The 16,223-nt window shown below is 42.5% G+C and overlaps 1 protein-coding gene across 1 annotated transcript in view; it reads right to left on the minus strand.

The window, feature by feature from the left end:
- PIK3R3 (phosphoinositide-3-kinase regulatory subunit 3) overlaps positions 1-16,223 on the minus strand; it is an 85,381-nt gene that overhangs the window by 33,028 nt on the left and 36,130 nt on the right. The window contains exon 4 of the mRNA XM_053575239.1: positions 529-709. Coding sequence (XP_053431214.1) covers positions 529-709 — 181 coding nt within the window. The remainder of the gene's footprint in view (positions 1-528; positions 710-16,223) is intronic.

Below are 16,223 nucleotides of genomic sequence, written 5' to 3' on the forward strand. Positions count from 1 at the left end.
TTAATACGTGCAATGAGTATTGTAGAAGAGAAGTCACAAAATAAGTTCTAAAAATATATAAAATCTTGGTGGTGCCTGTGGCTCAGTGGGTGGGGCACTGGCCCCATATACCGAAGGTGGTGAGTTCAAACCTGGCCCCGGCCAAACCAATAAAAAATAGCCAGGTGTTGTGGCAGGTGCCTGTAGTCCTAGCTACTCCAGAGGCTGAGACAAAAGAATCGCCTAAGGCTAGGAGTTGGAGGTTGCTGGCATATATATATATATATATAAAATCTTAGATATATCCATATAATAATATCCATAATCTTAAGTAGGAAATGTAAAATAACTAGGTTTCTTCTTTTTTTTAATTGATAAGCCTGGTAAATAGAATCAAGTGATGCTATTAAATAATGACTTGCTGGGTGGCGCCTGTGGCTCAAAGGAGTAGAGTGCTGGCCCCATATGCCGGAGGTGGCAGGTTCAAACCCAGCCTTGGCCAAAACAGAAATAAATAAATAAATAAATAATGACTTGCTGTTATCATACCTGTTGGTATCTGGACACTGGGTACATCAGCTTCACATCAAGTTTGGGATTGTACTGAGCAAGGGATTCGTGATGATAGTGGTTAATGAGCTCCACCACAGAATTAAATGTCAGAGGATCAGAAAAGCCATATTTACCATCTCGATGATAGATCTTGATTAATTTATTATTTCCTCCCTTCCTATAAATAAGAAGATAACAACTGTAGATTTTTTCTCCCCAAAATTCTATTAAAGTACTACTTCCATATGGAGATATAAAAGCTTAGTGTCACAAAATAAAGAAGTCTCATAACATGGGGCGGCGCCTATAGCTCAACGGAGTAGGGCGCCGGACCCATATGCCGGAGGTGGTGGGTTCAAACCCAGCCCCGGCCAAAAACTGCAAAAAAAAGGAAAAAAAAAAGAAGTCTCGTAACACTAACAAGACTGGAAGAGTTAAAAAGGCATATATTATTATATGTGTGTAAGTATATTCACAAGTGTGTAATATCATACTATTTTCACACCTATTTTTTGTCCATAAAATACATTGGTTACTGAGCAAAAAAAATCACTGACAGAAGTAAACTGAATCTTTTTGTTTAATTTCTGAATTAATTTTCTAATTTAAATTCCACATTATTTTTTCAACAAGAACAAAGACAATCTCTTTAGGACCTAGAGCTATGTGGTTACTTCCAGAGGAAGTAGATGCCATCTCTATATGAAGGGGATGATAAACATATCAAACAATCACCAACACACTCAGAAGTTTTATTAACATACAAACATAACCTCCTTTAATGACTTTTAGCTGGGTAATTAATCAAGCATCTTATAACATTTTTCCTTTATACTTGCTTATAATTCTCAGAAATGACTAGGCCATCACAATATGTAAATATTCAAATAATTCAACTGTTTTTGCAAAGTATAGCTTTTGAAGAGCTATGCATGTTAGATGAATATAATTTGATACTTGAATAGTTCAGACCACCTTTGTTTACTGAGTCATATCCAAATGGTTCCTTAAAAGATAATTTATAACCAAAGTTTAAAATAGCAATATTTTTCAGGTACCATAAGGCATAATTTAAAACCACAGCAGGCTGAGTAACTATATCATAACAAAATGCTATACCATTCCCTTTTAACTCTTCCTAGAGCAGCATGCATACTTAGTGGAAAAAAACATGCCTCTATATCTATGTCATGCTATTATACATGATAAATAAGGCATTGGGATTTGAGAAAGGTCAGACACAAGAGGTCTGAACAGATAGACTGATTTAAATTAAACAATGCTAGTGAGTTCAAAACTATAGTTCGATATAATGAACAATGTTTGACAGCACAACAAAGTGACTATAAATAACTAAAAGAATGGAATTAGCATGTTCCTAACATGAAGAAATGATAAATTCCTGAAGTGACAGAAAGCCCAAGTACCATGATTTGATTAATTCACATTATATGCCTATGTCAAACATCACATGTACCGAATAAAAATGTACTATGTACAACTAGTAAGAGCCCATAATAGGGCCAGGCATGGTGGCTCACGCCTGTAATCCTAGCACTCTGGGAGGCCGGGGTGGGTGGATGGCTTGAAGTCACAGGTTTAAGACCAGCCTGAGCCAGAGCAAGACCTTGTCTCTAAAAATAGCTGGGCGCTGTGGCAGGCGCCTATAGTCCCAGGTACTTGGGCGGCTGAGGCAAGAGAATCACTTGAGCCCAAGAGTTTGAGGTTTCTGTGAGCTATGACGCAACAACACTCAACCAAGGGTGACAAAGTGAGACTCTGTCTCTAAAAAAAAAAAAAAAAAAGAACCCATAACAGTTTAAAAAGAAAAAAAATTAATTGAACAATGTTTAGAAAGTCAATGTTTAAATGGATGAACTATTTCTATAAAATGTACATTTACGGGCGGCACCTGTGGCTCAGTCGGTAAGGCGCCAGCCCCATATACCGAGGGTGGCGGGTTCAAACCCGGCCCGAGAAACTGCAACCAAAAAATAGTCGGGCGTTGTGGCGGGCGCCTGTAGTCCCAGCTACTCGGGAGGCTGAGGCAAGAGAATCGCTTAAGCACAGGAGTTGGAGGTTGCTGTGAGCTATGTGAGGCCACGGCACTCTACCAAGGGCCATAAAGTGAGACTCTGTCTTTACAAAAATAAAAAATAATGTACATTTACAAGGACCATCTAATCATATGCAGTTACCATAGGTGTGAATACCCACATATACTCATGGGTATTCATAAATGTACTCATAAAAAAATCCAAGCTAGTCTCTCTGTTAAAGTTAAAAGGCATTCATTCATTCAAAAAATGTATTAAACATTTACTGCGTGCCAGGAATTATATGATTCACTAAGGATACTATATAAACAAATTAAATATAGTCCATGTTCTCATGGAGCTTTTTGTTTGTTTTTTTTAGAGACAGAGTCTCACTCTATCGTCCTTGGTAGAGGGCCGTGGCGTCACAGCTCACAGCAACCTCCAACTCCTGGGCTTAGGCGATTCTCTTGCCTCCCGAGTAGCTGGGACTACAGGTGCCCGCCACAACGCCCGGCTATTTTTTGTTGCAGTTTGGCCGGGGCTGGGTCCAAACCCGCCATCCGGTATATGGGTCGGTGCCCTACTCACTGAGCCACAGGCGCCGCGTGGAGCTTCAAGTTTTAAGAGCATGAGGAATATATCGCCGTCTTTCAGTTTATTAAAGAGGATAAAAAATTCCTCAGGATGAAACATAAAAATAAACCTGATATAGCAAATGATGATACGTCTATTAGAAAAAAATTAAGCAGAGTAAAGGAAAGAGATAGTTTTGGTGGTGCAGCAATTGCTATTTTACACTCAAGAAAAACTTCCGTTTAGGTGACATTTCAGCAGAGTCCTAAATGAATTGAGAGAGCTATCACAGCAGATAAATGAGGGAAAGGTTTTCCAGGCAGAGGGATGAGTAAGCGCAAAGCCCCTGAATAGGAGCATGCTTGCCATGTTCAAGGAACAGCACAGAGGCTACTAATGCTGAGGCTGAATGAGCAAAAGGGAGAGTAGTAGGAAATGAAGTAAGAAACAAAAAAGGAGCTTAGCTCATGTAATAACAGCCTATAGGATATTCTAAGGGCTTTGGCTTTTATAAGTGAGATGGGGAGATAAAAGTTTTTTAAAGAAAAGGTATTTTGTGGTTTAAAAGGCTCACTCTAGCTGCTGAGTTGAGAAAAGACTGTGGGCAGGGGTAGAAGTGGAAAGGCCAATTGACAAACTACTATAATAATCTAGGCAAGAGATGATGGTGTCTTTAATGAGGACTGTAGCAGTGAAGGTAATGAAAAATAGTGAGATCCTTAATATCTTCTTTTCTTTTTGGTTAGACAAGGTCTTACTCTGTCACCTCTGCTAGAGTGCAGTGGCCAACATCATAGCTCATTGCAACCTCAAACTCCAGGGCTCAAATGAATGATCTTCCTGCTTCAGCCTCCCAAGTAGCTGGGACTACAGGCGCACTCTACCACACCCAGCTAACTTTTCCTCTTTTTAGTAGAGTCAGGGGTCTCATTCTTGCTCAGGCTGGTCTCAAACATCTGAGCTCAAGCAATCTTCCTGCCTCTGTTTCCCAGAGTGCTAGTATTACAGGCATGAGCCCCTGTGCCTGGCCCTCATTTTGAGGAGAGGAATGCCAGGATTTCCTGAAGTGCTGGATATGGTTATGAGAGAAAAAAGAATAAAGATGACTTCAAAGTTTCATCTTAAGCAAGCAAAAGAATGGAATCTTTTTTCCTCGGTAGAGTACTGTGGCGTCACAGCTCATAGCAACCTCAAACTCTTGGACTTAAGCTATTCTCTTGCCTCAGGCTCCCAAGTAGCTGGGACGACAGGCACCCGCCACAACACCCAGCTAGTAATCATCATTTATTGACACAAAAAAGACTATATAAAAAGACCATGGTTAAAGGGGGGAAAGTTTTGTTGTAGCCATGTTAAGTTTGAGGTATCTAGTGAACATTCAAAAGCAGAAGATTCAGCATAGCACCCTACTTTAGAAGTCAAATGATCAGGAGAAAAGACTGAACTACTGGTATGAATTCTCCCGAGCAAGGGGGAGATGGGAGTTTTGCTCAGTTGTCCAACCTGGAATGCAGTGGCACAATCACAGCAAAGCAACTTTGAATTCTTGGGCTCAAACAATTCCCCTGCCTCAGCCTCCCATCCAGCCTACACCAAGTTTTCCTTTTTTTTTTATGACAGTCTCATTTTGCCACCCTCGCTAGAGTAGTATGGCATCATAGCTCATAATAGGTCACAGCAACCTCAAACTCTTGGGCTCAAGCGATCCTCTTGCCTCAGCTTCCACAAGTAGCTGGGACTACAAGGTACCCGCCACAATGCCCAGCTATTTTTAGAAAGGGGGTCTCACTCTTGCTCAGGCACCCAGCTATTTTTAGAAAGGGAGTCTCACTCTTGCTCAAGCTGGTCTCGAATTCCTAAGCTTATGCAATTCACCAGCCTCAGCCTCCCACAGTGCTGTAGGATTACAGGTGTGAGCTACCGTGCCAAGCCCAGCCTACACCATTTAGTACTCAGGCACATGAGAAGAACTAGCAAAGGAATCAAGAAGGAATAATTAACGGAGAACTAAGAGCATGATACACATATCCTCTCATCCAAGTACTAACCATAGATCAGACAAGATAGGGTGCGTTCATGGTGCTATGGCTGTAGATAGATATACATATCCAGAAAGCATTTTTTTTATTAGAGACAGGGTCTCCTGACGTCACCCAGGCTACAGTGACCAAATCATAGCCAAGGGATCCTTCTGCTTCAGCCTCGCAAGTACCTGGGACTATAGACACATATCACAATACTTCAGCTGATTTTTTTTATTTTTTGTAGAGATGAAATCTCACTATGCTGGTCTTAAACTCCTGACCTCAAGTGATCCTTCCACCTTAGCCTCCCAAAATGTTATGATTACAGGAATGAGCCACTGTGCCCAGCCATACTAAACATTTTTTTTTTTTTTTTGAGACAGAGTGTCACTATGTCACCCTTGGTAGAGTGCCATGGTATCATAGCTCACAGCAACTTCAAACTCTTGGGCTTAAGCAATTCTCTTCCCTCTGCCTCCCAAGTAGCTGGGACTACAGGTGCCTGCCACAACACCTGGCTATTTTGTTGTTGTTGTTTTTACAGTTGTCATTGTTGTTTAGCTGGCCTGGGCTGGGTTAGAACCTGCCAGCCTTGGTGCATGTGGCTGGTGCTATAACCACTGTGCTACAGGTGCCGAGCCTCAAACATTTTTTTAAAAAAGCATTTCAACAAAGAAGAAATTATCTACTGAGTCCAATGATTACTGAGTTTGGCAAAGTAGAAATCACTAAGTGATCCTGACTAAATGGTGCCAGTGGAATAGTAAGGACAGAAACCTGACAGGAATGTATCCAAGAAAATGGAAGAACTAGAAGAAATGCCATGGACAACAATCTTACGGAATACTGCTATCAATGAAAACAGAGAAACAGGGAAGTAGCTAGAAAGGGATACAGGGTCAAGGGAATTTTACTTATTTTCTTAAAAGGGAGAAAATACAACACATTTATAGGCTGATGGGAACTGGTCAGTAGAGACAAAAATTGACCAAAAAAAGGAGTACAAAATAATTCCTAGAATGGATTAAAGGGTTAAGATGGGACCAGTTCACAGAGATATACACCCTGGACAGGACATAAACAGTCACCCACTGGAACAAAAGAAAGGCAGAGTATTCACACTAATGTGTAAATGTTGATAGTTCTGGCAACAGAAGACGGAATTCTTTTCTAACTGTGTCCATGTTATCATATATAAAACAAACTCTTTAGTTAAAAAGGGGAAAGGTTATCAATTTGAGGGAGGGGGAAAATATGAAATTGTCACTAAGAAAGTGGTAGGATGCATGGATTGTGGAAATGGAGAAGTTAAGCAGGGCAGTTTTTTTTTTTTTGTAGAGACAGAGTCTCACTGTACCGCCCTCGGTAGAGTGCCGTGGCGTCACACGGCTCACAGCAACCTTTAACTCTTGGGCTTACGTGATTCTCTTGTCTCAGCCTCCCAAGTAGCTGGGACTACAGGCGCCTGCCACAGCGCCCGGCTATTTTTTGTTGCAGTTTTGCGCCAGGGCTAGGTTTGAACCCGCCACCCTCGGCATATGGGGCCGGCGCCCTACTCACTGAGCCACAGGCGCCGGCAGGGCAGTTTTTCTAAAAGATACAAAATCTCTATCTCATTTTATGGCTACATAATAAACAATTTCCTAAGTAAAATACGGCAAGAATGGAAAAACAAGCATTCCATGTACTCAATACTAGTTTGACAACTATAGACCCAAAGGAGAGAAAAGCTCAATTAAACTGAAGCAGGGAGAGGGAAGAGAGGGTCCAGTACATTCCCACCCCATGAGTACAATGCATGGGTGTAAGGCACACTTCCTGGGTGAAGGACACTACTACATTTCGGACTTTACCTTACAAATACAGGCAATGTAACCTAATCATATGTACCCTCATATTAATCTGGAAAAAAAGCTGGGCAGTTTTAAAGGCCCACTAAAGTTAGCAAGTCATGAATTCAATGTGATACTCGTCAGTGTGGCAGCATCTTTTCCTCCACATTCAGCCCAGTCATCCACTGGAACAAAAGGCAAGGATTAAGAGGAAGTGAACTGAACAAGTGCTGGAATTTAGTTAGGAGACCATAACGGAAGGATCTCTAGCGGAGCAAGTTTGTTGACGATATATATTCACGCTAATAATTTTAATAATGAACCACAGACTCTAAGCAGAGAGGAGAGAAGGAATGAAGGAGCTGAAAAATAGTGAACAAAATTCCTTCTGGGGCCCCTTTCCTCTCAGCTCACCACTCCATCAGGCACAAGCCTATCTGACAGCCCTTCCCCTCTGCTTCCCTGAATTTTTAATTATATGTCTTTCTCCCTCACTGTAATCTTCAACAGAGGACTCATGTTATTCCTCCTTGTATATCCTAGAACCCAGCCCAATGCCTGACAAGAGAGGAGATTCTGAAAAATGTGTTAAGTATCCAATTTTCTACAATGAATACTATTTACCAATTCAGTGGCTGCTGAACTGAAAAACCTCTATTTCCTCACCACCTACTCTCTGTAGTCTGGTTTCATTCTCATTCCTCTCATCTGAGAGTCATCAATGACTCAGACCAAATTCAGACTCTGCCCCCTTCCTCTACAGCCCAGCCCTTCCTTTTCCTTTGCCACTTTCCTTTTGAATATTTCATCCTTTCATGACTTTGATGACACCTTCCCTTTCTTTCAATCTCTCAAACTATTCTTCTTGGTTCCCTTCCTGACTCCAAACACTGTTATTCCCTAAAAAACATATACCTTCATCCTGTATTTTTTTTCCTTCTACATGCTCTTTCCTTAAAATCCCACTTATTTGCATGCATAAAAGTGACTTGACTCTTCCTGGCCCTATACTCTCTCTTAAGCATTAAACCTCTATCTCTAGCTATATCTTAAGATACACTTTTATGGGCGGTACCTGTCGCTCAAAGGGGTAGGGCGCCGGCCCCATATGCTGAAGGTGGCGGGTTCAAACCCAGCCCTGGCCAAAAACTGCAAAAAAAAAAAAAAAAACAAAACAAAAAAGATACACTTTTACCTTACAGCTCTGGAGCAGCTAAAAATCAATATCTAGACATTAGTCAAGCATTTGTGTTGTCAACTAAGGGGTGAGACCTTCAGTGACAGGAGTGCTAGGGAAAGCCCTGTGCCCCTGTGTGCTGAAGGGAGCACTCTTCCCTTCTAATCCACTGTCTGCTGTGAACTGCCATCAAGATGCAGATTTTCATAAAAATCCTTGGGGAAGAGCATCATTCTCAAGGTTGAATCCTTGGACACAACAAAAAATGTAAAAGCCAAGATCCCAGATAAGGAACTCCTGACAGCAAAGACTGATTTTCGCTGGCAAGCAACTAGAAGGTGGATGTACTTTGCCTGACTACAACACTCAAAAGGCGTCCACTCTTCATCTTATGCTGAGACTTGGTTCAAGATGGTGAAAGATGTCTTACACAACTCCCAAGAAAAATAAACATGAGACAGCTGCTCGGGAGGCTGAGGCAAGAGAATCGCGTAAGCCCAAGAGTTAGAGGTTGCTGTGAGCCGTGTGACGCCACGGCACTCTACCTGAGGGTGGTACAGTGAGACTCTGTCTCTACAAAAAAAAAAAAAAAAAAAAAAAGAATAAACATCAGAGAAGGAAGACTAAGCTGGCTTTCCTGAAATACCATAAGGTGGGTAAGAATGGCAAAATTAGTCATTTTGTCAGGAGTGTCCTTCAGATGAATGTGGTACTGGAGTTATTACGGCCAGCCACTTTGATAGACATCATTGTGGCAAATGTTGTCTAACTTACTACTTCAATAGATCAATAGGTAACTAATTGTATATTAGTTCATAAAAGACATGAAAAAAAAAGCTAACAGAAAAAAAAAACAGTATCTATCCCTTCTTCACCAGTAAGAGAACTACTCCTAAGTTCTCTATTTCTATAAATGGCACATTAATTCTAAGCCTAAAGGTTCAAACCACAGTCACCTTCCACTCCTCTTCAACCTCATCTATTGCCAAATCCCTTTTGTTCTCAACTCCACATTGCCTCTGGCTCCTTGGCTCCTTTCCTAGAGCCACTTTCCTAGGTAATTATGTATTCAATCATTTGATGATGTTATCCTCCTTTTAGAAACCCTTCATCATTATTTTAAGAGATTTAAGGTCTCACTATATTGGACTTGAACTGCTGGGCTCAAGCACTTAGAAATAAAATTCAAATTCCTTACCATGCTTCATTAAGCTCACTACAATCTTGTCCTTCCTACTTTTAACTTCATCTCCTGTAACTGTCTGGTTCACATTGTAAGCCAGCCACAATGGTCTTTGGATCCACCAAATCTTTCCCAAATTAGTGTCTTTGTGTTTTCTGTTTTCTCTCCTTGAAATACGTTTTGGCTGGCTCCTTCTAACTCTTCAGTTCTCAGGTCATCTCCTCAGAAAGGCTCTCCTTCTCAAAACTATCTTAAATTCCCTTTCCTCACTGAGGAGTAGCAGTTCATGCCTGTAATCCTAGCATTTGGGGAGGACAAAGCAGGAGGATTGCTTAAGGGCAGATGTTCAAGACTGGCTTGAATAAGAGCAAGACCCTATCTCTTTAAAAAATAGAAAAATTAGCTGGGCATGGTGGCACACACCTATAGTCCTGGCTACTTGGGAGACTGAGGGAAAAAGATTACTTAAGCTAAGGAGGTGGAGGTTGCAGTGAGCTGTAATAACAGTACCGCACTCTAGTCCTGGCAACAAAATGAAATCCTGTCTCCTAAAAAAAGAAAAAACAGTGCCCAGCACTGTTATCCTAACACTCTGGTAGGCTGAGGTGGGTGGACTGCTTAAGCTCAGGAGATTGAGACCACCCTGAACAAGACCAAGATCGCATCTCTACTAAAAACAGAAAAACTAGACAAGTGTGGTGGTGGGTGCCTGTAGTCCCAGCTGCTTGGGAAGCTGAGGCAAGAGGATTTCTTGAGCCCAAGAGTTTGAGGTTGCTGTGAGCTATGATGTGATAGCACTCTACTCAGGGCAACAGGGTGAGATACTGTCACAAAAAAAAAAAAAAAAAAAACCTCATATTCTCTAACATAATACCATATATCCCTGTCTAAGCACTTTGTACACTATTGAAGTGATCTCATTTCTTTCTTATGTGTTTATTTTTATTTATTGATTTTATTTATTTATTTATTTATTTTGAGGCAAAGTCTCAAGGTGTCACCCTGGGTAGAGTGCCAGGGTATCATCATACCTCACAGCAACCTCTAACTCTTTTTTTTTTACAGTTTTTGGCCGGGGTCGGTTTTGAACCCACCACCTCTAAAATATGGGGCCGGCGCCCTACTTTTTCAGCCACAGGTGCCAGCCAACCTCTAACTCTTGGGCTCAAGCAATCCTCTTGCCTCAGTTTTTCTATTTTTAGTAGAAACAGTGTCTTGCTCAGGCTGGTCTTGACCTCCGGAGCTCAAGCAATCCACCTGCCTCAGTCTCCCAGAGTGCTAGGATTATAGGTATGAGCCACCATGCTCAGCCTATGCTTTTATTTTTAAATGCCATCAAGAATATAAACACTCTAGAGAGACTGTGTCTGTCTTGTTCATCATTCCTTTACCAAGAACAGTACCAGAACATCATGAGCACACAATTAAATTATTGAAGAATAAATCCGGGGGAGCCTGTGGCTCAGTCGGTAAGGCATCGGCCCCATACACTGAGGATGGTGGGTTCAAACCCGGCCCCGACCAAACTGCAACAAAAAAATAGCCGGGCGTTGTGGCAGGCGCCTGTAGTCCAGCTGCTCAGGAGGCTGAGGCAAGAGAATTGTGTAAGCCCAAGAGTTAGAGGTTGCTATGAGCCGTGTGACACCACGGCACTCTACCCGAGGGCGGTACAGTGAGACTCTGTCTCTACAAAAAAAATAAATAAATAAATCCTATTCTGAATTACCATTACTCTCAATTCATATTCTGAATTATCATTACTCTCAATTCTAACTCTTTACTAATACCTGTCTTCTTTAATCTATTAAAGCTAAAATATAGCCTGATCACAACTTCCTTGCTGATAAATTGCAATGGTTCCTCCAGCCTACCTACACTATTAATTACAAACTCTAAACTTCAGAATTCAAGGCCCTCGGGGTGGCGCCTGTGGCTCAGTCGGGCCGGACCCATATACCGAGGGTGGAGGGTTCAAACCCCGCCCCGGCCAAACTGCAACCAAAAAATAGCCGGGCGTTGTGGCGGGCGCCTGTAGTCCCAGCTACTCGGGAGGCTGAGGCAAGAGAATCGCTTAAGCCCCGGAGTTGGAGGTTGCTGTGAGCTGTGTGAGGCCACGGCACTCTACCGAGAGCCATAAAGTGAGACTCTGTCTCTACAAAAAAAAAAAAAAGAATTCAAGGCCCTCTTCCACATAACCCATTTCCAATGTTCTATCCTCCACACTCCCGCCTCTTTATAAACTTAATCCTCTAGCCAAAAGGACTGCATCTGATAGAACATGGGCTTAATTTCTCACCTCCCTATCTTTTCTCCTATTATTATCTATTCCCGCGACTCCTTTCCCAATTTCTACAGTTCCAAACTAACCCCCTTCTTCAAGATACACTTGAAGAAGATCAATTTTTTCCACGAAGATCAACTTTCTATATTCTCTTACAATTTATCTCTTTTCCTCATTTCAGCATCCAAAACTTATTGTTTGAACCTCTTCAAAGTACCTTCCTTATTCCTTTTGTCTTCACTAGCCTATGTGTTCCTTGAGATAAAAGGTTTCACTCTTTTTTAGAATCTTTGCAAAGTAGCGCTGAGTTCTAAGTATTTATTACATTGAATGAAGACCATAACTTTTTGGCTCAGCGCCTGTTGCTCACCATCTAGGGTACCAACCACATTCACCAGGGCTGAAGGGTTCGAACCTAGCCCAGGCCTGCCAAACAACAACTACAACAAAAAAATAGCTGGGCGCTGTGGTGGTTGTCTATAGTTCCAGCTATTTGGGAGGCTGAGGCAAGAGAATCACTTAAGCCCAAGAGTTTGAGGTTGCTCTTGAGCTGTGATGCCACGGCACTCTACCAAGGGTGACATAGTAAGACTCTGTCTCAAAAATAGTAATAATAATAAAATAAATAAATAAAATAAAAAGACCATAACTTTTTTGCCTTGCAAAATCTATCGAGGCCCAGCTCAACTGTCATTTCCTTTGATAAATCTTCTCTTTGTCTCTCTCTCATTTCATCTATTCTTCATTCAAATATTTATTGAGCAGGCCTGGATGCGCAGCAGCCCACACCTATATTTTTTTTTTTTTGTAGAGACAGAGTTTCACTTTATTGCCCTCGGTAGAGTGTCGTGGCATCACACGGCTCACAGCAACCTCCAACTTCTGGGCTTAAGCGATTCTCCTGCCTCAGCCTCCCGAGTAGCTGGGACTACAGGTGCCCGCCACAACGCCCGGCTATTTTTTTGTTGCAGTTTGGCCAGGGCTGGGTTTGAACCCGCCACCCTCGGCATATGGGGCCGGCGCCCTGCTCGCTGAGCCACAGGCGCTGCCCCACACCTATATTCTTAACACTCTGAGAGGCTAAGGCTGGTGAATTGCTTGAGCTCAGAAGCTTGAGACCACCCTCAGCAAGAGTGAGACCCCCATCTCCACTAAAAATAAAAAACTGGCTAGCCATGGTGGCTCAGGTGTTTAGTAATCCTAGCACCCTGGGAGATCGAGGCAGGTAGACTGCCTGAGCTCACAGGTTTAAGACCAGCCTGAGCCAGAGCAAGACCTCGTCTCTAAAAATAGCCAGATGTTCGCTCGGGGCCCGTAGCATAGTGGTTATGGAGCTGGCTACACGCACCAAGGGTGGTCAGTTCAAACCCCACCCAGGCCTACTAAACAACGACAATCGCAACAGCAACAACAAAAATAGCTGGACGCTGTGGTGGGCGCCTATAGTCCTAGCTACTTGAGAGGCTGAGACAAGAGAATCTCTTAAGCCCAAAAGTTTGAGGTTGCTGTGAGCTGTGACGCCACGACACTCTACTGAGGGTAACATAGTGAGACTCTGTGTCAAAAAAATAATAAAATAAAAAATAAAAATAGACAGATGTTGTGGTAGTTGCCTGTAGCCCCAGCTACTTGGGAGATTGAGGCAAGAGAATCACTTAAGCCCAAGAATTTGAGGTTGTGGCACTCTACTAAGGGCTACAAAATGAAACTCTTGTCTCGAAAATAAATAAATAAAAATAAAAACAGAAAAACTAGCCAGGTATTGTATTGGGGGCCTGTAGTCCCGGTTACTTATAAGGCTGAAGCCAGAGGCTCTCTTGAGCCCAGGAGTTTGAGGTTGCTGTGAGCTATGAGGCTACAGCACTCTAGCTGAGAGCAACAAAATAAAACTCTGTCTCAAAAAAAGAAAAAAATATATTTACTGAGCACTCACTATATGTTACACAGACTTTGTTCTAGATACATGGAAAAATTTTATAACATTCTTGTAAATGTCTCTCAAGTAGGCTCGGTGCCTGTAGCACAGTGGTTACGGCTCTAGCCACATACACAGAGGCTGGCAGGTTTGAACTTGGCCCCGGGCCAGCTAAACAACAATGACAACTACAACAAAAAATATCCAGGTGTTATGGTGGACACCTGTAGTCCCAGCTACTTGGGAGGCTGAGACAAGAGAATCACTTAAGCCCACGGGTTTGAGGTTGCTGTGACGGCATGGCACTCTACAGAGGGCGACAATTTCTAAAAAAAAAAGTCTCTCTCAGGGCGCTGCCTGTGGCTCAGTGAGTAGGGCGCTGGCCCCATATGCTGAGGGTAGCGGGTTCAGACCCAGCCCCAGCCAAACTGCAACAGAAAAATAGCTGGGCATTGTGGCACGCGCCTGTAATCCCAGCTGCTCGGGAGGCTGAGGCAAGAGAATCGCGTAAGCCCAAGAGTTAGAGGTTGCTGTGAGCTGTGTGACGCCACGGCACTCTACCCAAGGGCGGTACAGTGAGACTCTGTCTCTACAAAAAAAAAAAAAAAAAGTCTCTCAAATAATGAATGGATAGTATATACATACAATAGAACACTATAAAGCCTTAAAAGGAATGAAATTTTACAACTCAGTATGGGATTAAAATCATTTTCCAGATAAATAAGAAGCATATACATCCATTTAGTAAGTATTTATTAGGCATCCATTATCTAATGCCTACTCATTATCAGGCACTTACCTAGACAGTGGAGATATAGCAATTATTAAACAAAGTCCTGAACCTCAAGGAACATAAATTCTAATGGGATGATATAAACTAGATGGGAGGGGAGAAGAAAACAGACAATGAGCTGTCCACAGAGACAATTAAATTTGGGCAATGTATATCCTGGGCTATTTCAGATTGAATGGTTATAGAAGACGTGAAAAAATCTGAACAACAATAAGAAACCATCAAAAGAAAAAAAAAAAAACCAACAAAAGATCAGAAACAAAGAAGAACATTCCAGTAGGTAGGAACAGCAATGCAAAGGCCCCAAAGCAAAAAGAAGTTTCTCTTGCATAAGGGTAGAGAAAGGCCAATGGGTCTGAAGGGAAAGGGAAAGGAAGAGGAGGAAGGAGGAGAAGAAAGGGGAGAAAAAAGAAGAGTTGTAAGAGGTAGATAGAAGCCCCAGAATTTTAGTCCAGTGTATTTCCTACCCTCTGACATGCAAGTATCTTACCAATCGGTCCAGAGTAGTTGGTGCTTCTTACTCACTAGATTAAATCAGCATAATGTCACCAGTGTAAAGACTCAGTGTGGTGTCTTATGGGAAGGAAAGATTAAGATTCCTGCGAACTAAACTGTGACAGGGCTAGAGAGTGAATATACCACTGAGGTAGGATAGTGAAGGTGCCGGCCTTGCCAGTGCAAGGCAAACTGCTTCTGAGAAACAGGTATGGAAAAAAGCTACATACCAGGTACCAGGAGATTTACTCAAGGAATGAAACCACACCTGGTTAGCAGCTGCAACTGGAGTCACTTGGTTAAGCTTAAGATAATCAATTGTCATTCTCTAGGATCCATCTGTTTTCTGCACAGGCCACACAGGGGAGTTGAATGGGGGGACACGGTAGGAATTACCAACTCCACACCTTTTAAGTCCTTGATACCAGCACTAATCTCTGCACTCCCTCCAGGAATGTGATATTGTTTTTGATCGACTACTTTCCTAGATAGAGGCAGCTCTAGTGGCTTCCATTAGACCTTTCCCACCATAACATCTTCTACTCCACAGGTTAGGAAACCAATGTAGGGATTCTATTAGCTGCTAAGTATACCTATTCTAATTATGCATTCTAGACCTGGAGGAATGACCACAAGGATGAGTCTGGAAAACCACTGTGAGTCAGGCGTAGGCAAAAACTCCATAGATCAGGCAGCGCCTGTGGCTCAAGTCGGTAAGGCGCCGGCCCCATATACCAAGGGTGGCGGGTTCAAACCCGGCCCCGGCCAAACTGCAACCAAAAAATAGCCGGGCGTTGTGGCAGGCGCCTGTAGTCCCAGCTACTCGGGAGGCTGAGGCAAGAGAATCACTTAAGCCCAGGAGTTGGAGGTTGCTGTGAGCTATGTGAGGCCACGGCACTCTACCGAGGGCCATGAAGTGAAACTCTGTCTCTACAAAAAAAAAACTCCATAGATCACCTAATCCCCACAAGTCCCTACTCTGACTAGAGTGCCACAGTGACATTTTGGGTCTCCTGGAATCAGTATCAGTTCAGAGCCAGTGTTCAGCAGTCCCCAAAAGGTGACTAGCTCCTTTTCCCAAACACACAGTTTGGGGAGAAAGATAAACAACATAATTTTCAGTAGTATATTGGGGTCCTTCCTGGAGAGGACCTGGCCTCCCCTTTTATTCAGGGTTCTGGGCCCAGAGACTGGCTCAAATCTGGAAATTGATTCCCTGTTTTTATCATTCAACTGAGAATTTCTGGTCACTTGACCTGAAAGTTTATTGTTTATACAGATTAAGTGCTTATATAGTTAAGTTATACATCCACCTGTTAAGAAATTCTAACATGCCCACACGAAAAGCATGCTACAGGCTTCATCTTCTATGTATCCTTA

Source organism: Nycticebus coucang, chromosome 22 (genome assembly GCF_027406575.1).
Source record: "Nycticebus coucang isolate mNycCou1 chromosome 22, mNycCou1.pri, whole genome shotgun sequence".
NCBI classification, from domain to species: domain Eukaryota; kingdom Metazoa; phylum Chordata; class Mammalia; order Primates; family Lorisidae; genus Nycticebus; species Nycticebus coucang.